General features: G+C 55.9%; 5 protein-coding genes across 5 annotated transcripts; 2 read left to right on the top strand and 3 right to left on the bottom strand.

The window, feature by feature from the left end:
- Window positions 1-1810: 1810 nt before the first annotated feature.
- On the top strand, window positions 1811-8807 carry CH63R_12677 (Mus7/MMS22 family protein; the record flags this gene model as incomplete). The annotated part of the gene is made up of 6 exons (XM_018307651.1): window positions 1811-6683; window positions 6731-6915; window positions 6966-7115; window positions 7186-7323; window positions 7376-7556; window positions 7606-8807. 6 exons carry the CDS (start codon window positions 1811-1813, stop codon window positions 8805-8807), a joined length of 6729 nt encoding a protein of 2242 aa, XP_018152068.1.
- Window positions 8808-9209: 402 nt separating this feature from the next.
- Window positions 9210-12326, top strand: CH63R_12676 (ATPase; the record flags this gene model as incomplete). The annotated part of the gene is made up of 1 exon (XM_018307650.1): window positions 9210-12326. The coding sequence occupies one exon, from the start codon at window positions 9210-9212 to the stop codon at window positions 12324-12326; it is 3117 nt and encodes a 1038-aa protein (XP_018152067.1).
- A 564-nt stretch (window positions 12327-12890) lies between these two features.
- On the bottom strand, window positions 12891-14912 carry CH63R_12675 (TFIIH p62 subunit domain-containing protein; the record flags this gene model as incomplete). The annotated part of the gene is made up of 1 exon (XM_018307649.1): window positions 12891-14912. One exon carries the CDS (start codon window positions 14910-14912, stop codon window positions 12891-12893), a length of 2022 nt encoding a protein of 673 aa, XP_018152066.1.
- A 754-nt stretch (window positions 14913-15666) lies between these two features.
- CH63R_12674 (Extracellular protein) lies at window positions 15667-17099 on the bottom strand (the record flags this gene model as incomplete). Its single annotated transcript, XM_018307648.1, has 3 exons — window positions 15667-16135; window positions 16189-16566; window positions 16636-17099. 3 exons carry the CDS (start codon window positions 17097-17099, stop codon window positions 15667-15669), a joined length of 1311 nt encoding a protein of 436 aa, XP_018152065.1.
- A 3553-nt stretch (window positions 17100-20652) lies between these two features.
- On the bottom strand, window positions 20653-23789 carry CH63R_12673 (LsmAD domain-containing protein; the record flags this gene model as incomplete). The annotated part of the gene is made up of 4 exons (XM_018307647.1): window positions 20653-20870; window positions 20924-23166; window positions 23226-23604; window positions 23669-23789. The coding sequence occupies 4 exons, from the start codon at window positions 23787-23789 to the stop codon at window positions 20653-20655; spliced, it is 2961 nt and encodes a 986-aa protein (XP_018152064.1).
- Window positions 23790-24242: the final 453 nt, after the last annotated feature.

Genomic DNA, 24242 nt, shown 5'->3' with positions numbered 1-24242 from the left:
CATTGAGGAAGAACACCGGGTTATGATTGAACTAAAAATAAGCCGCACTGCTACTATAGATAAGACTATAGAGAGAGGTCTCCTGAGTCTGATTCGTCCCTTTGTTATTTAGACTCCCTTGCTGGCTATTCTTCGGTTCGCTAGGGCAAAGATGCCTCGGAGGGCACTTACCTTGATATAAAATGCAGGAGGCAGTTTCTCTAGACTCGTCCTGGCTTCCATCATAACGGCCAAAAACAAAAATGGGCTGCGTGAATACATCCCCAGTTCCCTTTAGCCAACTTTTGAACATTTTCAGGGTGTCAAACCACGCTCCCTGCAAGTCGGTTGTCAGTCTCGCATTGATGCCAGCCATCTCTCTAAATGAATATCCCAAAGTGAACTGGGCGTACTTATTACGCTCAAGGTTAAAGACGCAAGTGGGTCTGATTCTGAAGACCTCAAGGACAGCGACTGCGCTCTTAAGAGGCCATGTCGGTCCTGACATCACGGTGCAGTTAGACCAAGCTGGATCGTCACAAGCCGAGCGTCTGCCAAACTTTCGTCTAATCCTTTGCAAGTTCTATACTGTCTGAAGAGATTGCATACAAATAGGAGATCCTTGGATTAGATATAGCAGACTATCAGACTAATCTTTAGTTGGGACTCAATGCGCCTTCCATCTTGCAGCACGCCTTCTGTCTGACAGCACACCTTCTATCCGACAGCACGCTTTCTGTCCGACAGCACGCTTTCTGTCCGACAGCACACCTTGTGCATACCGCCATGTCCGGCAGGAGCTCTCGGTCTCGAGCAAAGTATCTTCAGCACCTCTAGCACAAAACCAAGTCACCTGAAGCAAAGCTCTTCCTAATAGGTTCCATAACCCCAGTCTCGCATGCAGCATTTTCCCCGGCCATCTTCTATTGAAGACGTTCCATCCTATAGTGTATCTGCGTTTGTGTCTGGATAGCTGTCGTCGCCATTTTCCTTCACCACCATCGGAGAACTTTCGTGATGGCTTGGTAGGTGTTTCCTGATTACAATTTATTCTTCTAAATATCTCAAGTACTTCGGGAGGATCCATTCGAATCGGTGCCAGGTTCGCGCATCGTTTGGTTCGGAGGTTGCGCCTCGTTGTTTCTTGTTTCGCTGGGACGAAAGGTCTGTGGAAGTCCCTCCTTTGATTCGCGCAGTCTCTTCTGCTCTTCAAGACCGGGCTTTAAGGTATAAGTGGCTAGAAAAGTCAGCGACATCGGCATCGTGAGAAGCAACCTCTGCTCGAGTCGCAAGGTCGGAAAACTGCATACAGATACCGACACCGGTCACGACAGCCATAACGATGGGTAGAATGTTCCGCAAGCTCATCTTGGAGGTAGCGCACAGCCTAAAATGTCTCAAGCGATAGCAAGACGTAACCAACACTCGAAACTGCTACCTAGTAGACCGCAGGTGGCAAGTAACAGTGTATAAGGCGATTGTGATGCAATCAGAGTTGGGAAAGACTGAGCTGGAGCTCTCGGCCCGTCTTCAAAATTTCCGGGTCCGGCCGGGCCAGTGCGCACAGTCTAACACTGCGCCGACCGACGTAAAGTGGCTCGCCCGCTACGGGCGCGTGCCCCACCAAAACGCGTTCAGTAACCGCCCCGACGCGTTTCCTTCAACATAGGTAGGCACACGACGCACATGCCTCGAAGCCCTCCTGTTAGGTAGTGCACCACGCCCCTCCGTATCAAACGACGACGTCAAAATCTTTGGCCACCAATCCTTTTTAAACCCTTCTCCGTCATGTTTAACGATGTTTAGCTGCTTATGATGAACGGTGTATGCCATGGCAAACTGGAAAGAACTGGGCGAGGTCCCAGATTCGGACGACGAGTTCGACTTCGATAGCCAGGATTTAGAGTCGCCCCCGAACCCCGAACTTCCCTCGAACGGCTTTACCAAACCCTCTCAAACGAAAGACACTCGAGAGAGCATATGGGACGTCCCTGAGTCTTCACAAGGAACGTATGCCGCCACATCTGCGAAGCATGGATCGGCAGACTGGAGACATGACATCGCTCGGTCTTTCGACGATGAGCCGCCCTCTTCGCCGCTGTCTTCGCTGCCAGATATAGACGAGCTGGAAGACCCCTTCAACTTGGAGCAGCCAAAAACTCAAGAATCTGCTCCTCCTGCTAGGACCAGGCAGGTGTATCTGACCACCGACCGCGACGACTCTCCCGATCCTTTAGCTGGTGACGATAGCGTGTCGACTAGCTATGTCAAGATCACAGCTCCCCAACCCGAATTCCCGGCCGAGAACAACGATACGAGCCTTGCCCCGCCCATGAGGTCCCAGGCTGCTTCTCCAACGCAGAGCCAATCAAAGAGCCAGCAAAGCCAGCAAAAACAGCTAGCCACGCAGCGGGACGCAAGCTCTAGCCAGGAGGACGAAGTCTTAGGATTAGTTGCGCAGCACAATTTTGGTGCCATCTCTCCAGCAAGATCTTCAAACAACGCTCGTTCGGTCTTTTCCGTGGATATTCCAGTGCTGAACCGGGCGAGGACTCAGCAGCGGCCGCTCGCTCTACTGGAGACAACCTCTAGTAGAGACGTAGAGATGGCAAGACAGGTTGCGGTGCGGTATGAAAGGTCGTTCAGGCCGAGAAAGCCCATTCAAGAGCATCCATACCTTATTGAGAATGCTCAGTACAGTAAGGCCCTTAAGTCACATGGCATTCGACCAGTCAGGATGCCCACAGAGCCGGCCCCTAGACGACAGAGAACAGGCGATGACTCTGGGGAAAAGGACTTTGAGGACGACAGCCAAGGGATGACAGTAGATGCGCCAAACGAAACTACCGACGAGAGTCAAGCTAATGGCATGGATGAGCCACCGAGCTCTGAGCCCCTGCGGGGGTTGTCACTGTCTCCATCTCCGTCCCCGTTACGGACTTCATCTCCTAAGCAGCGTGGCGGGCCGAGCAGCCAACCCACTCAAGGAGAAACCGACAACACGAGTCTCTCCGGTAACGATGACCTGCCTTCCCTCGACGAGATCCACCGCAACCTAGTTTTAAACCAATCGGCGAAGAAACGTCGGCCTGGAAGACGTGTCGCATCCAAATCGCAAGTGGTAAAGCAGACAATACCAGACACCCAGTCACCATCGCGTCCGGCGTTCCAGCAATATGATGAGATCTATGGCTTGTTGTCTTCCCCGTCTTTGTCACCGCAGATACAAGCCAACACCACCAATCCACCGACAGAGCCCATAGCGTCGCCGCAGGTGAGCGACCTTCCAGACCCCTTTGCCGAGGAGGACGACAACCAGCCTACTACGAACGGCAATATGAGACCCTTTGTGGAATCCGAGAGGCATCATTCCGTTGGCGCACATCCGCCAGTGTTCGACCTGACCATGGAGGATGAATCTGAAGCTGAAGAGGGTGATGACCCTGGGCACCGGGGCGTGGACATGTCCGGAAACGAGTCGGAGGCCGGTGCAGAGGTCGTCAAAAATGTCGGACGAAGGATGCGAGGAGTTCTTCCGGCATCCTGGCTCAGGCTCGATCAGCAAGCAACCCGACCCAAGTCTACTCAACATCAGCGGCACGATATTTCACCCGAGAAGACACAGAGACGGGGTGTTGCGGTTCGGCGAATTGGTCGTTCGGCATCAAACACAGCGGCAGCTTTCATCTTTGACGACTCGGACGATGATGATGATGATGCGCCGGCACCGACGCCTACGCGTCGTGCTTCTACTGCCCAAGCTCCTTTACCTTTCGAGAGCTCTGTAGCTGAAATCATCGATGATGATGGAAGTGGGTCTGTTGTTGAAGATGACCAAGTTGACCCCATGCTTCCAAGTCGAAAGCGCCAGCTGAGTTTGAAAGACTTTCAACAACCCGACAAACGACAGAAAAGGAACTGCACGGCGCTAGGTAATCAGCCCAAGAAACTGGGAAGATCTGCCAAAGCGGCCAAAAGATATTCAAAAGGCTCACGTATTGATCCTTGGGCGAAGAGTCTTGGATCGACATCAGTCTACTCTCGGTCTGCTGACAGTGCGAAAACACCGCCAAGGTTGAGCATCTTGGATGTTATTGAGCCAGACGCGCCGAACTTTCTTAAGGTCGCAGCCCGAACGGCTCAGAACAAGCGTCACCTTGGACGAACCAGCCCTACGAACAAAACGATACGTCTTGCCACGCGAAGAGACAACGTTGATGCCGGTACAGTGCTACAAAAGTGGAAGGGAGGCAGAATACAGCCTCGTCGGGGGTTGCAGAGCAAAAGCCAGACCCAACCAGTGGGGAGACGGCCGCTTACCCAGCTGCCCCCGAACGTCTTTGCTCGCGGTGCGGTGTCTTTGCCTAAGACCCGGTCTGATACGCACGCTGATCAACATCGGCGTGAGGGCTCAGCACCTTCGATAGCCTTGCCTAAAGCGCGTGCCCAGGTACGCCAAATGTCACGGAGCCATTCAACTACAAGTCACCGCACTCAAGAGACAGCAAACCGACCGGCGCAGCTTGAAACAGACCTGACTGAGCAGCCGGGGAGAATCGGATTCCATGCAAAGAAACGTGCTCTTGATGTCCTTTTCCGGCGTGGTCAGACGCAGTCTCTGTCCTCAAAAAGCGCGTATGTGGACTCCTTCATGGACGATGTATGTTCGGTCGTTTCGGGACATAGCTTTGCTACCAGAGTCTCTTCCCCTGAGCCACCAGTCATCCCAAAGCCCCGTTTGAAGCGTCCCAGGAAGTCCGCTCAGCCGATCCGGATCAACGTTGCTGCTGCTCACTTCCGTCACGCAGATGACCCGCTGCCGACCACGGAGTCGTTGACCCTATTCGAGCCCCCCCAATTCGTCTCCAACGACAACCAACTTCTCGGGCTTGGCCCCTTTGGCACACATTACACACAGCACTTCGAGACATTCCCCCTTGATCGCGGGGTATTCTTTCACGAGACAACACTCATCGGCAGCGGCCGGGTCAAGTCAGCCGTGGACGGCCAATTTCCAGAGAAAGTATGGCACCCTCGTCCTCGGATATCGTTCAATCTGGGCGAGCTGGTTCTTCGCTGGGACGCTTGGACCGAGCAAGTTTCTTCCGAATTTGGCATTTTGATGGACGGGATCCTTGATCAAATTCTCAAGCCGACTACATCAAGAGGAGTTGGCTTCAACGCGAAAGAGGCCGCACGATTCGTTCTTGACTACGTTCAAAAGGCCATGAACTTCACTAACGATTCTGATGCGTGTTCCTTTGTCACGCGCCTCTCCGATGTAACCAGGGCGTTTCTGGTTCGTTTGGACTCGGGGAATGGTCTTGACTTGCGCCAGCGTACAGAGCTTGTCGATGTCCTATCGAATCTGGTCCTCATACTCTCATCGGCTGTTCGTCTTTGCCAGAAGACACAGTCTTTGGTGACATATAGCTTTGCTACGGAGGCTGTTCTCAGGAAAGCCACGGAAGCCACGACTCAGCTCCTGCTCGATATTGGACTGGATGATGTGACACATCTTTACGACGATCTCCAAACGTTGAGGTACCGTGAGCGTGGTATTCGCTCTGAAAAACGCGTACCACACGCTTGGGTACTCTTGATGAAGGTCCTAGAAGGCCTTCGGATACCAAGGATGACTTTCTGGGATGTTGCATATTCGTGTATGCTTCAACCAAGCATCGTCCGCGGAGTCAATGCACAGGAATTCGAACGACTTTGGAAGAACATGTTTACGCTCTTGCCACTGAGCGAGTTTGACAACACCGGTGTTATCGTAAGCGACAGGAGACACCAGATCCCTATGGAAGGATGGAATCTGCCCCAGCAGATGCTGAAGCGCGTCTTTCAGCTGTATAGGGACAATTCTCGCCAGCCCCCCAGCTTTAACGACTACTGCCGAGCAATGATATCCAGATGTCATTATTTGGTTGATCAGTGGGGCTGGCAAAAGTCCAGCGGCATCATTGGCACTATCTTCGATTTTTTCGGTTCGCAGAGCTTATCCCACTTGCGCAACGAAGAAGCATTCCGCTCGGCCCGGTTTTTGGACAACCTCCACCTCAACCCATCACTCCGGGTCGAGCCTGAGGATCGATGCTTCCACATTTTCCTCAAGCTTGTAGCACTGGCCATCAAGAGGTTGAGGCAGAAGGGCCTGGTCAACGATATTCGAAACTTGGTCGCTCGTACGCTCCCGAACCATGACCGACAATATTCCAAGGAGCAGAACGTCCACCAGCATGATTTGGCCGCCCTCAGGAACCATCACGATCTTCTCTGTACGCTGTTCTGGGCAGCGCCACCTGACCTTCGCCCTGGCATCCACAACTTAGAGAAGCTGGTTATTCCTGCCAGCTCTCACAAGGAAGCTTGCCTGGTCAATTTGCGAGCGTGGCATCAGCTAGCACGGTTTGTTGTGCACGAAGAGTCTGCGGCCTCGTTCACTCCACTGGCAAACTGGCAGACCAATGTCTTTAGGCAGCTTCTGGATCAGTACAACTCTGCCGCGGCGGATATTCAACAACAATTCTTGGCCTTGCCGAAGGATGCCAGTAGCAACGTCAGCGAAGATTTGATGAACTCCATCGTGGTTACCAACAAAGCTGCCACCATGGAAATCATGCTGTTCTCCGTCAAGTCTTCAATGGACGTCGTTCAACATGCGGGCAGTTTAGAGCTGGCTAGGCTTGCTGCAAGCCCCTGTAAGTATCAAGGCTATATTCGACATTTTCAAGCTGACTTTGCGCAGATCAACTACAGCAAGTCTTCCAGCACTTCTCTACCTTGCCAGCAGACTTTCCGCCCACACTTCTGCAGGCATCTTTGATGACTATCGGACACCTTGTTGGCCGGATTGAGTCGGTCTTCAACGAGGCGGATGATAGCCAGGACAGTATGGCATCCAGGACATTGGAGTCGGAAGATGCCATCCTCGTAGGTTAACTTCCTTCACTTTTGCCTGATAGTTGGTCTAACCGTTTCAGATGCTGGATCGCGAACTCGCCGCTGTGTTTCTCTCCACGGCACGCTGCCTATTGTCAAATCAGTCCCATGGAAACCCTAGCACCTCGTCGATTCCAAAGTCTTGCGTCGAGCAGGCTGTTGTTATTTCTGGCAGCATGGTCGGGCTGTTTGTGCGATGTACTATGATGGCAAGTACATTGAGGTCGTTTGGGGGGAGTGAAGCATGCTAACTATTTGCAGGCGCTCTCGCAAGTCTTTAAACCTACCAAGTACGGGCTTTTTGGCAAGGTACCAAACAAGCTCAGTTGGGAACAGCGCCAGTATCTTCCCCTGTTTCTCTCTGTGGTTGCGCAGAAGGGAGCGGTGATCAACCTAGAGGTGAGGGATGCAAAGCCACATGCGGCGCACCAGCATAATTAACATGGACCAGGATATTGGAACCAGTCTCTTGCAGCTGTGGCTCTTGATTATCGTACAGCCAAGCCACTGCTTGAGGTTTGAAACCCAGTTCGGGCAGCAGCTACAGCGCCAGGGATATCCTTTTGTTCCCGACAAAAGTGCAGGGCTAGTTGTCAATCCAGGTTACCTGTCCAACCGTGATTCCTTCGAACGTAAGTACACCCTGTTTTTGATCGGATTTGATATCACTAACACTTTCAGATGCGGTGTCCTGGATGCGACAGTCACTACAAACAGCGGATACCGCCTCTAAGAGAAACATGCGTGCCGACTTTGAGAGAGTGCTCAACGCCGTCATGAACCAAATGCGGACCGACGTCCAAGCAATGGCAACCGACTCGTCTGAGCATCCAAGCTATGTCAAGTTTGTTCGAAGTATCGTTTCTCTAATCAAGGCCCACGGCACAGATATCTGCCCTGTGCAGAAATTCTTCCTGGAAGTGAGCAAGGAGTACTCTCCGCCCATGCAAGATCCTCAACTCCAAGCAGCCCAGATCCAGTCCTATGGATTTAAGCTCGCGGAAGGCGATCGCAGAGTCCCGAGCACTCTCTTCCACTTTTTTCTCAACAACTTCAAAGGTGCTCTTCAACGAGATCGACTGCCGAACGAGGTACTCCTCCTGAAGGGGGCCTTAAAACACGACACCATCATGTCATTCGTCCTGGGGAAGATGCTCCCTGCAGTTTTGCATGCCACACTGTCCAGCCATGAGGCCTATGCAATGCTTGACGTACTGTGCGATGCGCTTGGGCTGGCATTGACGGGGTCAACTATAGCTCGTCAAGTGAGCGAGGACAGCTTCGCCTGCATCCCCCCCTTGGTAACGACGATGTTGGCCTGGGCCATGGCGGTGAAGGACCCGGCACTTTGCGCTGAGCATGTTCACGTGCTCAGGAAAATCACCTGGCTTCTCAATGCCTTTCAGCCATCCATCGAGTCTTTCTCACTGATGCCAAGAGCCGTCAAGGGATGGGACGACGTCATGGAGAGACTGCAATGGTTCAGTCTGCTTGCCGAAGGCGCTCAGGAATACATCGGTGCTGAGTTTGACAAAGGCGTCGTACCCTTCATGGCGCCCTCGATGCTGTTCCACTGCCTGAAGGCTCATAACAAAGAATTCAGGGTCCAGGACACCACAGTCCTGACCTGGTCTGAGCATATCAGCAACGACATCAGCAGGAACTGGGTCACAACAGGACCGCTCTTAACGGTGTCGGCGATCAACCGCGGCACACCCTCGACGCAATCCGGGCAAGGCTCCCTCAGACCCCAGTGGACCATGCCGGGGCTCACGACGAGTTTATTCGATCAACTGAGGACTTGGCATGAGTGGTGGACAAGGGTGAAGCGGTCGCCTGATGATCGAGACTTGTTTGACTACGGAGAGGACCTGGTCTTCTGAGGAGAACATTCTCAGATAAGTGTTACTTCTCTGACCTGTGGAATTGGGGGAGGACGCCGTCTTGTCATATAGCTCGTTATCATTGCCTGCAGGCATCAATCCAAAAGAGCACTTGACAGTGGACACTACTCCGAAGCCTCGTGCGAAGATTCAGTAGGTATTGTTACCGGCCGAGATAATTACCCGGAGCATGCCGAATCTTGTATTACTGGGTCTCGGACCCACCCAGTGATATCACTGTAACTCGGTGTGGGGAACGGTGAGACTCGGTGAAGGCTCTGCCGAGATTCCGCCGCTCTCACTAAGCAAAGCGCTTGCACAAAGAGCTTGACGGCGCGAAAGGTCACTCTTCCCATGCAAAGAAACCGCCAATTGCTGGCATTTTCCACCTTGTCCGTCCGAATGCATGCAATAGGGCCCCGGGCCCTTGCCTCAGCCTCCCGAGTCTCTGCGTCGTCAAGGTTAGCGCTGTCGGTCGCCCATCGCAGCCAGTGTCGGCAATTCCACCCGTCGTATAGGTTACGGAAAAGTCCGTCCGAAGGCGCAGAGGACGGGAAACCGCCAGAGAAACCCGCCAGCGAGCCGCAGGATGACGCCAGCAGCAGGAGCCGAGATGATGCTTTGAACAAGACCGAGACCAACTCGTCAGACTCGGCATTCCGACGCTCGAGGGGCGGCGCCTTCGCTTCCGCGAGAGCGCGTCTTGCGAGACCACGGCCCGCTGACGAGCTCCCACCGGTTAAGCTACCGCAGAGCTTTCTTGAGACCGGCGTGTCGTTGTACGATCCAGTGAACCGAATCAACACCCTCACGAACGATCTCTGGCACCAACGGTACATGGGCGCCCGCTGGCACGATCTTCTGTGGAAAGATTTGGATTTGGTATTCAGCCACGCCTCCTGGAACAAATCGAAGCTGGAAAATGCGCTGCGCCAGGGAAATTTGGAGGCCATCGAGAGGAGGAATCGAATCCTGGCCGAGGCGTCACAGTGGCTGAGCCTTTCCATCGACGAGATGCGGTCCTCGAACAATCTGCAGAGCTCTCGCGAGCCGCTGCCGACGACCGAGTTCGCAGACATGCTTCGTTACTCGAACAAGTTCGTCCTGTCCAACCTCTTGTCGCAACACACCCGCGAAACCATCGACGCCGATACCGTACAGGATCCCGACCAAGACAGTGTTCTGCAGTCGCTGGTTGAGCAATACATCGAGGAGGGACAGCCGAAGCCGAGGCGCGACGGACTTAGGCTTTTTGACCCTAGGATCCGCGGCGAGGTCGTCACAGCGGTGCGCGCCGAGCTCTCTCTGCAGCCGGATGCAAGCGCGGCGGGGAGAGAGCTCAAGAGACCTCTTACTGTTGTCAACATCCCGAACTACACCGGCCGAAGTCACACCAAGAAGCTCATGAAACACGTTGCGTCGTGCGTCGAGGCCGACCTCATCCACCTCGATGCGCAGGAGTTGGCAATGCTCGTAGGCGACTACATTGGACAGGATTGCGCCTACTCGCGAGGTCCCATGTCTATGTTGGGATACCGTGCGGCGGAGATGAACGGGCGACTGGCCAAGACCGAAGAGCCGTCCAAGCCTAATGAGGAGGACCTGTCCGGGGAGATCGAGGCCGCCTGGGTCAACCTTCGGGATCACGCTGTCGATGGTGGCTACAACAGCCCCATGGACAACGAGCTTCAGAAGATCAAAGAGGGTGCTAAGGACTACGTTCTTCCCTCTGTAGACCGATGGGAGAACCTCAAGATCAATGCCGTCCTCGAGGAGATTGCCCACTCGGCCTCCAAGATGACGTCGCAGCCCGACCGGAGCCTCATCATCCACGTGGACGACTTCGTTGAGCTCAACATGACGCTCGAGGGAGCGTTGCTCATCGGCAGGCTTCGCGCCATCATCGATACGATGTGGCGCGCTGGCAAAAAGGTCACGCTCGTCGGCACATCGTCCAACGAGAACCCCTCGGACCAATATGCATCGACGCTGAAAGAAATCGCCGCCGAAGAGTGTCTTATCCCTCTGCCCCTGAACTTCCAGCGCATCACCAATGCCAGCAACACCAAGAAGATTTTCGAGGCCAACGACTACCTGCAGGAGAATCTACGGAACATCCAGCACATGCTGAAGACAATTGCCGGTCACTCGCCTGATACGAGCAAGCTGCGCATCGTCGGCGTGTCCAAGTCCTCACCTCCACAGTTCCTCCTCGACGACGCCGAGGGCTCTTACATGGAAGTCTCACTGATCCCCCGCGTCCTGGCCACCTCCATCCTCCCCCTCGCCGACGTCTATCACATCACCCGCCTCTTCTACGCCTGCCAGGGCTCCGCCGACCCCGACCAGTCGTGGCGCGTGCTCTTCGACGTTGTCGAGTCCAGCAGCTACAGCACCGCCCAGATGCACCGCCTCCAAGACCGGCCGACGCGCTCCAAGACCTCCGTCGCCGGCGGGAGCGCCGCCCCCTCCGACATGCAGAAACCCGAGCCCGAACGCCTCCGCGTGTCGGGTAACTACAACGACTACGAGAAGAAGCTCCTCAGCGGCCTAGTCAACAGCAGCGAGATCAAGACGACGTTCGACGACGTCCACGCCGACGCGGAGACCAAGAACAACCTCAAACTCCTCACGTCGCTGTCCCTCGTCCGCCCCGAGGCCTTTACCTACGGCGTCCTCGCTACGGACCGGATCCCGGGCTGCCTCCTTTACGGGCCGCCGGGCACGGGCAAGACGCTTCTCGCCAAGGCCGTCGCCAAAGAAAGCGGCGCCAACATGCTCGAGGTCAGCGGCGCCAGCATCAACGACATGTACGTGGGCCAGAGCGAGAAGAACGTGCGCGCCCTCTTCTCGCTCGCCAAGAAGCTGTCGCCGCTCGTCATCTTCATCGACGAGGCCGACGCTCTCCTCGCGGCCCGCGGGCAGCGCAACCGCGCCGCGCACCGCGAGACCATCAACCAGTTCCTCCGTGAGTGGGACGGTATGTCCGACACAAAAGCCTTCATCATGGTCGCCACCAACCGACCATTCGACCTCGACGACGCCGTCCTCCGCCGCCTGCCGCGCAAGATCCTCGTCGACCTGCCGCTGAAGCCGGACCGCGCCGCCATCCTCCGCATCCTCCTCAAGGGCGAAGATCTGGACGCCTCCGTCTCCGTCGACGACATCGCGCGCAAGACGGTGCTGTACTCTGGCTCCGATCTCAAGAACCTTTGCGTCGCCGCCGCCATGACGGCCGTCCAAGAGGAGAGCGAAGAGGCCGCCAGGCACACGGGGCCGGCGCCCTACGTGTTCCCACCCAAGCGCACGCTGAGGAAGGATCACTTTGACAAGGCGCTCAAAATGATCGCCGCCAGTGTCAGCGAGGACATGGACAGCCTCAAGAGCATCCGACGGTTCGACGAGAAGTACGGCGACGTACGGGCGAAGAACAGCCAGAAGAAGAGGGGCATGGGCTTCGGCGTGCTGCCGACGTCGGCAGATGCCGAGGAGGCCCGGGTCCGTCAAGCTGTTGCATAGGGTGGGGGGGAGAAGGAACCTTTTTGCCTGCCCTGTACTACCTCCTTCTTTACTTCGACACAAATCCGTGTTCTTTTTAATAGCTCAAGTTCTAAGAAGATGGGGGGGTCCTTGACCCGTGCGCGGTCGGAGGCCTTTTGCCCAGAGGAGTTTGGGTTTGTCTGTTGTACGATTTTGCTACACGAGGGGGGGGCACCGCTGTAGAATGAGATGTGGTGGACTCATTGTATCAATACTCACGAGAAAGCTTCGTGCGGGATTTCAATCTCGAAGGCAGGCTACGAATGGGTCATATCTCCTGTGTATGGGATTAGCCTTACAAAATCATAGATGACGTTTTCTTTTTGTCTCAACACCATCGAATGCCTCCAGCTTGGCAATGTGAGAATGTGATTTCCACGCTCACGTACGTAGCATGTCTGCTGAGAGGTGCCATGACCGAATATTGTCTCGCGTTGTAGAAAACACGTGATGCTGATCGTCGTGCCAGTTGCTCTAATATACAATCCCGCGCCCGCCCCAATGGTGTAATCAAGTGTAGACCGGAGGATTATCTGCTGAAACTTAAGCCTCGGTGGAAAGCTGCACCCCCTCGGCAGCGAGAGCCCGCTGGTAATCCGCCTGGGCCTTTTTGAGCGCCTCGAGCGTGGGTTGCATGATGGCCAGCACGGCCTTGCGCCCGCCCTTCTCGTGCTCCGGCCGCCATCCCCTGATCTTCTTACCCGTCGCCTTGTAGTAATCCATAATCTCCTTCTTCTTGGCGCGGATGATATCGTCTCGGGCCCTCTCGGCCTCCTCAGCGACGGCGTTGATGCGCTCGGCCGAACGGCCCAGCGACTCGACAAGGTACTGCAACTCATTGGCGCGGTCCGGGTCTCCCGAGAGGAACGCGTTCCAGAACTGGTGCAGGAACTCGACCGTGGTCGCGTGCGTCAGTGAGCACCGCTCGGCTACCTCGGCGGGGAGACCCATGGGGCGGGACTCGTCCGTTGTTGTGTCGCCGTACTTCTCGGCGCGCCGCTGGCGGATGCCTGCCATGATGTCGTCGCCCGCAGCCTTGCGCGCGGCTCGGGAACCGACATGAACCGGCCGCTGTGCCTCCTCATCGCTGTCACTGTCGTCGAGGATGCCGATGCCCGCGCGGAGGTTTAGGCCGCCTGCGCCGTCGGTCTCGATGGTCTCAAGGTCGGTCTGAATGTCAAAGAGGACGTCCGACGGGTTCTGCTTCGCAAAGGCGAGGGAGTTGGCTGACTTGGCCTCGTCTTTCTTGGCAAAGAAGCGGTTCTGCTCCTTGATGTTAAGGATGATCTTGTTCTCCTTAGCATCGCCTCGCAGGTCTCGGAGAGCGAGCTCCTGCCACGTCGAGTCTTCAGCCTCGGGGCCAGCTTCACGGTCAGAGGGTGCCACGTTGGACAACATCCTTTCGCTGAGACTGTTGAGGGTATTGACGATGGGCACGTTCTTGCGCGGCCGCATCTCAATGTCCTTTTGGTTCCCGCTCTTGAAGCCGCCCTGGTTCTCCTCGTTGCCGTAGACATCGATGATATGCGGCACACTCTGCGCCATACTCCTCCGCTGAAACATAGCGGTGTTCTCGCTGGCGTCGTGGGCGTCGAACAGGGCGTCCCGCTTGATGCCCTCCTTCCTCTCGTCAGTGATCCTGTCACCCTTGAGGGTGCGGAACAGCTTGCTCAGGAAGAAGCGGGACCAGAACTCGCTCTCGGGGACCTTGGGTACGTTCTCGTCGTACAGCCTCTTAACGAGCGGGTGCTGCGCCATGATGAGCTGGACCATCTCGACGGTAATGTCGAGCTTGAGCACGTCGTTCTCTAACCGCGGCTTTATCGACGGCAGGACATTGTACGCGCCCTTTTGCTGGTTCACCTCGATGGCGTGGGCACGCAAGAGATTCGTGCGTGTCGACCAGAACTGTGCGTTGAAGGCGGCATCCGATATCGACTCGGGCTTCGTCGCACGCGCGTCCATGTACGTCTGGTGAAGCGTCCGGTCTTTCTTCATGAGGGACTGCTGCAGCTCGATGTCACCCTTGAGCTGCGCGTCGTCGAACCAGCGCGCACTGCTCGGCTTCGAGTTGACGGAGCTGGCGAACGCCATTGAGCCCGAGCCCGAGCCGCCGCCGGTGGCTCCATTAGATCCGTTTGCCGTTGAGTTCGGGGTTCCGCTACCCGATGGCTTGGGAACGTTGGGATCGCCGGAGCGGATGTCAGCCAGCAGCCTTGAGAGCAGATCCTTGATGGCATTAGCCTCGGATCTGGCCTCGGTCGACGTGAAGTGGAAGAGATAGGGCGTCTGCTCCGCGGCTTCGGGAGGCTTCTCAAAGATCTTTAGCATCACCTTGGCCGCGCTGTCTGGTGTTTGTTGCAAATCTGTCGCTAGTGTCAGCTCGTTGCTTTCGGGAAGTTGATGAATCTTTGGCGGCTTACTCGTGATATTGCTGATAGACAGCGAAACCGTAGGGGGGCCATCGCCAGGTGCTGGAGTCCAGATTACAAACTGCCGGTCCTGCCTCAAGGTCAAGAAGCCATCCTTCTTCTTGAATGCCGCCCGGCCGGACGGCAACGCCATTTCTGTGTTGGTTGTGTTTTCAGGAAGCGCCGTGATGCATTACGGTTGAGAGCCCTTTCGCCACCACCATTCACTCTCAATGTGCACTTGTCCACCTCGACTCAGGTGGGTTGGCTAGAGTCCAGGGATGAGACCCGGTACGTCAGGCGCGGCCGCACTGGCCAACGCAATCTCGTCGAACCTGCCTTGAGATTTCTGGAACGGCAAGATTTTATTGTTAGGAAGTGGAAGTCGCGTGGTGACGTGGAATGGGAATCGATAAGTGTCTTGCTTTCACTTGGATTTGAAGTCTCGAAGTTCAAAGCTTCAGCCACCGGAGCTTATGCTGCCTGAAGTGGCGCGCTCGTGCCAACCTGCCAGGTGGTGACACCTCTATAGAGCCGTCAGCGGCAGTAGACCACTCAACCAATCGTCGACTCAAAATTAACATCATCTGGTCATCACCACACAGAAGCTACCAAGGTCTCGCTCGCATCACACACGACAGCCCAATCTTCTCAACGATTGTAGGGGTTTTAATTGCTACCTATTCTACAGGATGCGAATGCCTCCCAGCCATCTCCCAATGCCAGTCAGGAGCCAGTCCCGGAAAATCCATTGCCGTCCTCAAACGCCGAAATCTCAGAAACCAGACTCTGTCCCGTGTCTATGCATGCGTGTTCCCGCGTATCTCGTCCAAGTTTCGTAAAAATGTCGTGACCCTCTCGACAACACATCCAAAGGGCAGTAAGGTTATTGCTCATGGCCCATGGGGTTAGATGTGGTGTCTGAAGCGGAGCGATCGGCGACCGTGGGCTCTCTTCTTCTGCCAGACCAAGACCTCAGTCGTACCAGACTGGCATTTGGTGCCAGGAGCCATACTCATGAGCACCGACCACTGACCAGAGGCACAACGTTGGAAATGGGAACCGGAAACGCAGTTCCATTGACCCTCGGGGTTGCAAGCCTTGCCAGGGGTCATGGAGCCGTCGGCAGCATCGCCACCGGATCCAACGCCGGGAGAGGGGGCGACGGATGGCACAGCAGACGGTGCAACGGAGGGAGCAACGGAGGAGACTACTGCCGAGGTTGGAGCGGGCGCCACGGTTGGGACTTCAAGCTCCGAGGTGCACTCTTCACTAGTCGCAGCTGGCTGGCTGATGGTCGCGAAAGTAGTTGGTTGAACGGACGAGACAGCAGGGGCATTGTTGGAGGCCGAGACCGTTATGAAGACACCGCCGGGGCTTGGAAAGGTCAGCAAGGGGGTTCGTGATGAAGCTATTACGAGGACACTAACAGAGAGGGCGCTCCTCCAGCAGCACGAGTGGTAGTGGCCGAGGTGCTGGGCTGAGTGGTCTGGGGAACAGACGGGACAGGGACAACGACGGAGCTGGGGCTGCTGGGAGGGTTACCGCCGCTACCTCCACCAGAGCCGCCACCGGTTCCGGGATTGGGGGCAACAACGGCACCGCAGTTGCCGACAGGGGCGGCAGTTCTGGTGCCAGCCGTGGTGACATCTGGGCCAGGGTCGGGGAACATGACGTCGGATCCCTCCAGGGTGCTGCAGCCGTTGGCGATGTTGGCCTTGAAGATCTGGGGTCGGCTGCTGAATGAGGTGGCGACGTTGCCTCCAGCGCCACCGCCAGTGATGGTAATGACGGCGCAGTTCATGTAGCTGTTATTGGGGTCAGCAAGACTTGCCTTCGGCGCTAGCAAGAGGAAGGCATTAGGGGTAAGAACGTACAACTCTCGGTTACCGATATTGTTGAACCAGGTCCAGGCGAAGATGGCGTCCTTGGCAGAAGGAGTGTCGGCCGGCAAGGTAAACTTGAGAGATGAGGTGCCAGCGACGGGACATGCGCCGATGTAGCTGTGGATGACGGTAAAGGTATTCCCGCTGTCAAAAGAGAGGGCGGCCTGGCAACTCCCTCCGTTGTGATTGGCACCACCGGCGATGGTCATGCTGTAAGCCTGACCAGCCTGCCAAGTGGCGACGGGAGAAGCCTTCTCAGTGCCGAGGAGGTTCAAGGTTCCCTTGCAGGGGAAGTCGCTGCCGGAAGCACTCAGGGGGCTGGTGATGCTGTAGTCAATGTCGTAGCCAGCGAAGGGGTTCTCCTTGGATCGCAGAGGCGGCGGGTAGGTGATGGCCATGTGAGCGGTGGCTTGACGGGCAAGCAGCGCGAGCGCGGATACGAGAGTGGCCTTCATGTTGTCGTTGCTGGTGGTATGAGAGGCCGGTGCGAGATGGGATGACTTGATTTGTTTCTTCTTCCAGAAAAGAAGAACGGCGATTGGGGTTTGATGTTGTGTTTTGGGGGGCTCGGTCAAAGAATGTGTTTGCTCCTCGTCTTGAAGAGTTCGCGGGTGGGATGTTCAAGATGTGGGGTTTCGAAATGTTGTTGGTGAGTGAGAGTGAGTCGCTCAAGTCAATGTGACTGAGACGGAAGGGGGATGTCTTCAACTTGTTTTATTCTCGGAGAAGAGAAAAACAATTGTCGAGCCGGCTCGAGGTACAGAGATTCGAAAGACGGACGCTTTTTTTTCTTTTGAAAGGTTGAAGGAATGTGGTGAATGTGCAACAGTGAGGCTGGTCGGGAAGGGTAGTACGTAACCGTTGCGGATTCCAAAGAGGCAGGGGAAGGAAGGAACGGTGATGAGGCTACTTGCTATCCACACGTGGAAAGAGCAAGGTAAAACCGAGTTGGGCTGGATCCGTGACAGTCAAAAGCGTGTATGACGCACCGCGGTAGACGAGATGAGCAATGAATGAAAAATGCGCGAGGTGAAGGAAAAAGAAGAGTCCCGGAGCCCAGATCGAGCTGCTGATGAAGTCAGGTGCGGATGGAGTAAGAGGAGGTGGTTGAGGAAGGCTGGAGGCTGTCACGGGGTCTTTATCGTCGGACAGAAAAAAACCATACCACGCGCGGCCAGCTCATCCATCTCGGGCAGGAAGGTACGAACGGGGAGGGAGGGAGCAAGGGTGAATCGGCCAGTGTCTGCACAGCATCCCGTCGTCTCGTCCAGTCGCATACATGGTGCATCATGATCCATGGCCATGCGGTCTGGCTAGCGGTCGCGGGGTGCGCTTCCTCACTCTAGGTACTTCCCTCTCCATCTGTTGTGCCGCAAGAAACCACCCCTGTCGTCTGCGCTTTCTTCTTCTTGTTGTTCTTTACCATCATCTACTTCTACATAGGTACATTGCTTTCTCGTCTCGGTTGCGTCTGGCCGATGGGTACAGCTACCTGCCAGGCCTTGCCAACCGGATCTCGGATGCTGGCAGCTAGAAGGGCCCTTTGCCATCCCTTCGACGTAGTGTAGGTCCGACGCGGACAACGGCTGGCTTAACGTCCTCCCTTTTCTTCTCCCTCCGGATTCTTTTCCCACGGCCCAAGTCAAGGCGCAAACCTCGGCTGCTCCGTCCCCTTCCTTCCTGTCCAACGGCGCCTCGACGACGAGAAACTCGAAGAAACCCAAGTTGCGCCCAGGAGCCGGCGCCAAATTCCAGGTCTTGTACGCCCACCTTTGCCTCCCTTGCGCTCCCCTTGCCCTTGCCCTTCGCTGTATCTGCGCCGAACCAGCCGCCTGCTGCCGCCTTGCCGGTCGGGGTCTCTCCGGTCTTGCATGCGATGCTAGATGCCTACTCGGCCAACATGACCACTAAGGCAAGGTACCAAATCACACAAAGACCCTTGTCTCTTCTCGGTTGCGGTACGCAGCGCAACTGGTAGGTAATGTTAGTCAGTGAGCAGTGTGGTATGGCGCGTTTGTCTCTGATGTGAGGTGCGGATGCGGGCTGGTGGCTAGGAAAAGTGGGAAAGGTGGATGAACCAGGGGTCCCGAAAGAGACGGTGCTGATCCAGAACGGTCATTGGCCAAGGGACGGATGCGCGAATGGCAGGCCACAGCGGTAGTTGCGCGGTAAAGATCTGAAGCGCAAGGGGCGCAAATCGACCCTTGGAGGAGGGTGGGCGGGTGGTGTGGTGGTGTCACTGGTCACTGGTGTGTCGCGTCTCTGATCCTTTTTGCGCCGTTCGACGTTGCTGCTGCTGCTTCCTTCTCTCCCCAACCCCAGACACATCCAATCAGTTGGCCCGCAGGTTGTCTGAACCGTTCGTGAGATGCCCGGCTTGCTGATTGGCCCAGCCCGTTTACTCTATCACCTCACTCAAGTAAGTACCTATGCTTGTTGCGACACGACTATTAGTTCGCATCATCAGACCAGATCGCGGTGGCAGAGAAGGGGGGGGGGGAAAGAAGGGAAAAACAATGAAAAACGAGTTTTAAAAAAAAGAGACGGAACGGCTACCGCAGCGTATTCACAATTTCCTCTTGTCCAACTCAGAAGTGCCTCTGTGCCCGCTACCCACGACAAAATCGAGCCAAGCCGCCGAGGGTTCCCCACTTGGACCTTAGGTCCGCGCCCGACTGCATTCCGTCCAGTGTACTGGTGAGCCCCTCTAACCAGCGGTCATCCCCCGGGAACCGACTGTGACGTGGCTTGGCGAGATGGCTAAAACAGTGTGGGAAAGTCAAAGGAAAGAAGGAAGGAAGGAATCAAGGAGTCCTGGAAGAAGGCGCTCTGAAACATGCGACATGCGCCGCGAAATGGCATGCGTCGTGCAACCGCCACGAATGGAAATGTTTCCTGCCACCCCATTACAGCCGCCAGCCAGAATACCCCTGGGGCTGCAGTCGCATCGGACCTAGGCTACTTCGCCGTGTTGCTACTTTTCTTTCGACAATCCTACCCAGGGTTACAAAGTTAGCACAACCGAGAGGCCGCTGTCGTCGGGTCCTTTTTACCCATCGAGGAGTAGAGTAACAGCCATGACCAGACCTCACGTCATCCGCACGCTGTTTTGCCCTGCTGTTCGGAGGAATGTGCCCCCTCCAGACCGTGGAAGCAGCCCTATGCAAGGCAATGACTTCAACCCGGCCACGCACTGTCATACCCCTTCCCACCCAAGACCTCTCTTTCTGGGTAGACAGGTAGGTACCTCGTGCAGTGACGATGCTGAACCTACCGTCTGAATTATTCCCGCGACACTAGTGTTTCCTCTTGGTCTTCTCCCTTCCATCATGGCCACTCGTGCTGTCCTAATGTCCAAATTGTTGGTTAAGAACCTGATTCATGGCTCACAACAGCAAATTATCTGTTGTCAATACGCCTCATTGCTTTCGTCCACTCACACGCGCAGGGCCATCTTGTTTAAAGTAATGTTTTAACATGTTCCAGCCACCTTATGATAGATGGCTCTAGCCTAAGCTACTTCTCGATTCCTACGCTTCTCATCACCAACTTTGTTCAGCTACCTGTGGCACCCGGCCTTCACATACACGTCTGGGCCATGACTGACGTTCTCACATCTCCCTTGATTCCGTATCATGGCACGCCAACGTGAAGCTTGAACAGTCGCCCTGCTTGTGGCATCTTTGCCAGAGGCCCCTATGCCGCTGCCCTCCCAGACACGAAAACCCATGGGAGCTGGCCCCAGCCGTCGTATTACCAATACGAAACCTTCTGCCAAGCAAGCGCATTGCCTACAGAAAGCCCAACCTTGCCTCTCTCGCCCTAGAGATTGGCTAGCTCCAGCTGACAAACCATCAAAGGTCTCCAGAGAGCAGCCTTTTTAACATCTGTCCTAGGCTTCGCGGATCAACTATGTATAGTTGACGCTGAAGGAGTGTCGATGCCAAGACAGGCGAGGCGGTGTTCCCACGGCGTTATCGGTATGCCCTGGTCATCTCGTCATGCACCTCATTTGGCTTCCTCGGTGCCGTCAGGAGCACGACCAGGTCCGCTGGCAGGCACTGGGGAAACTTGTTGGGGACCATGATGCTGCCCGTGGTTGTTGAAGGGTTTGGCTCCATAGCTGTTGCTCCCACTACGATGCTGCGCTCCGTACTGATGCATTTGCGAGGGGCTTGTTCCGAAGTGTTGGGGTCCAGGGCTATTGTACCCACGGACGTTGCCAACTAAGCTAGGGTGTTAGCACTTTATTGGTATCGAGCGCCGGGTACCATCTTACCCTGACCGCCGGGTTGCTGCGGGGTGAACGCAGGCTGCTGGTACTGCACGTTGGGGCTCATGCCGTACACGGGCTGTCCCTGCTGAGACCCTTGGTGAACCATCATAGGTGCTGACGGGCGCCCGGGGCTGGGGTAGCCGTTGGCCCCGGGGATGGGCTGAGGCGGTGCGCCGTTCGGAGACATGAACTGGGTGTGGCTTCCGGCATACATGGGCATCTGTCCAGGAGCCGGAACCATCCCCTGAGGGTTCATGAACTGGGGCATCATCGGCGCTCCCATTGGACCACCAGGCTGTTGCGGCATGTATTGATGGTTGTTGGAGAAGTTCCGGTAACCACCCATCTGAGGTGTGCCCGGTCCGACAAACGGCTGCATCATCGGCTGATTGTAAGGAACCTGGCCGGTCGAGCTCATTGCCGGCGTGTAAGTGATCGGGACTTGGGTCATCCGAGGAGAGGCGAACGACTGTGCCGAATTCGAATGCATCATCCGGTGGTCATCCATGTTCTGGTACGGCGTGTGGGGAACGTGACCATGCTGGTTCTGTATGGGCATGGGCGGCATGTGCGGCGACTGGCGCGGACCCATGCCGTGGGCAGGCTGCTGCAAATGGAATGGAAGCTGATGCTGGTGGGCACTCGGCACGACGTGCGTGTGGTTCGGCGTGGCGATCGACGACGCGGCGAACGACTGGCGCTCCAAGAACTCCTTGGAGGTAATGAGCATCGTAGAGTCGGGCTTCTCGTTGTCCGAAGGCGCTCTCCAGGTCGGCGGAGTGTCGTAAGAGGGTCTTAGCCCCTCGTTATCCTCCCAGTTCCGACCTTGAGGGGGCGTAAACGTCTTAACATGGGCAAGAATGTAACACTTTTTGATATCGACGGCTTTCGTCTTCCGACGAATGAGCTGTCCAGTGGAGGAAGGGGTTGACGTCGCTTCAACGGCAGCGGCAGCAGCACCGGTAATAGCAGCAGCCCCGGGTCCGGCGGCAGCACCAGCGTTGTTTGCAGCAGCGGAGCGAGGGCTTGATCCGGCACTGGGATGTCCGTTGGGGTTGAACGACGTCGCGAACGGATTCGGTCTAAATTCGTGACTGTTAGGGTTCAACTTTCCCCCCATATGGTTTGGGACAGCGCCGGCGCGCCGGAATGCTTCAGTGTTATTACTCGCGGGCCCAGTTGGCGGCATGCGCATATCTTGGCCACCAGCATGCTGGTTAGGCGACTGCGACATCTTCTGCTGTTCCACGTTGCGCAAGCGCTGGGCCAGAGGCTGACGGCTCTGTTGAGCCATGTGTTGACCGGATCTGTCGTTCCTGTAACCTTGGTTATGGTACTGAGGGCTGGCGTAAGACTGGCGCGCATTGGGATGGCGGCTCGGGACGTTGGAGGGAGATATGGTCTGTTGCGCAGGCGTTGGGCGTGCAGTGCTCCTTGTCTCGGCGGGAGCTTGTGTTGCCGGAGCATCTGGAGGAGGCTTTGATGTGCCTTCCTTTGGCGGAGTGTCCTTACCCTTGATAGTCGGCGTGGTCTTTGTGCGAGCAACTTCCTCCGCATTCTGGAGCGCCTTGGCCTGGATCTCCTTTTGTCTATCGGGATCTTTGGCGATAATGGAAATAAGGTCGGTTGGGACAGGGGTCGACAGCTTGAAGGTGTCGGCAAACTTCTTCAGCTCCGTCAATTTGACTTCCTTGTCGGCCTTTGCCTTACTGCTCCGAACCTTCTCAGCATTTTGCCGCTGTTGGCTGGCAAAAGTCTTGAAAGAGTTAAGAACGTCGCGTTCCACAGTCAAAGCCGCGCTTGGCGCGCCCTCTTTGACCCGAGGGGAGATGGTCCGGCTCGTAGCTGCAGAGGGACGGGACGCAGCGGCTGAACTGTCAGCGGCCTTGGCATCGCTGGTCTTCGCAGTAGCTGGCTTCGTCTCTGACGGCTTGACCTCGGGCTGTTTGGTCGGCTCTTGCTTCGGAGAAGACTTGGTGGAAGCAGTCGGGTCGGCGGCCTTGATTGCCTCAGTAGACTGGGCAGAAGTCCCTTTGTTGACGAGCTGGCTCAGGAGCTTAGCATCCTCTGGCTTTACGGTGGTCTGTTTCTTCGGAGGCGCTCTTAACTGCGATGAGATGATCGCAGGATCAATGGGAGCGCCAACAACCGTTGTATTCGCAGAAGGTGCTCGTTTCGCGGGAGGGGTGTACTTGTTCTCGCGGCTGGACAAGGGCGGGAAGTCTTGGCGGCGAACTCCGCTATACCTAAACATGGCTATTAGCTTCGACTGCTCTTTGTGGCTATGTGGCAAGCAAGAACCTACTTGTCTTCTTCGTCACCACCACGATCATCGCCGCCGCCGCTGACAAAGTCCATCACGCGCTCCTCCGCTACGTGCGCCGTGGTGGCCAAGCTTCGCTCAATCTCGCGAGCCTTGCGATCCGCAGCGGCCATGCGCTCTCGGTATTGAGGGTGGCTTTTGTCAATGGTAGTGGTGTAAATATTCTCGTCATAGTCCGTCTTGAGGCCGAAGAGCCGCTCATTCTCGGCGAACTGATCCCAAGTTCCTCCGCTGCTGGAGGACTTCTCCAAACTACCGTCAATGCCGTCACCGGAGTCGGGGACCCATGGCTGAAGGGTTCGTTCGTTGCCTGGTCGATTGTTGGATATGGCGGTATCGGTTCTGAATCCAGATCGGGCGCCTCAAATACAGTTAGCATCCTTCCAAGGGGTTGATCGGACGTATGGTTTTTTTTAAAAGCGCACCGTTGGGGCCCTTTCCGTCGGGCTTACCACCCATGGCCGATTCTCTCTTGTTGTAGGGCATATTGTTCAACTTGTTGCTGTTGTTCCCAATTTCACTCTGGGGTTTCTTAGGAGCGACCATTGTACAGTCTTGGGCTGTCGAGGTGATACAAGAAAGGGAAACTTGGTCGGCAGTGACACCGTGACTACCAGTAACCTCCAGCCCCCTGCGACGAAGAGTCAGTCAATGTCCTGGTTATTTTGGAAGCAGGAGAGTCTTGTTTTGCTCAAATCCCCAATGGAAGAGCAACGTAATGGCCATTTTCGAGCTGACGGGTTCGCTCGCAGGCGGCACCGCATCATCGACGAGCAAGGCGGAGATGTAATTCTGTGGAGCTACGCACCTTGCGACGGGAAACGGAGGATGTTTTAAATCGTCGAGCTCGAAAATCGAACGGTCGCCGTTGACTGTTGGTCGGCGGTGCAATCAGACGGCGAGGCCGCAACCGGCCCTGTATTTCCGGGCAGATTCAACTGTAGTAATGACAATGTTGACCACGGTTAGCTTCCAGGGTCCAACGGCGGGGGAGCGGCA

The sequence above is a fragment of the Colletotrichum higginsianum genome, chromosome 9 (genome assembly GCF_001672515.1).
Source record: "Colletotrichum higginsianum IMI 349063 chromosome 9, whole genome shotgun sequence".
In the NCBI taxonomy this organism is placed as follows: Eukaryota; Fungi; Ascomycota; class Sordariomycetes; order Glomerellales; family Glomerellaceae; genus Colletotrichum; species Colletotrichum higginsianum.
Note: the sequence above shows the minus strand (reverse complement) of the source record. Positions and strands in the feature narration are given on the sequence as shown.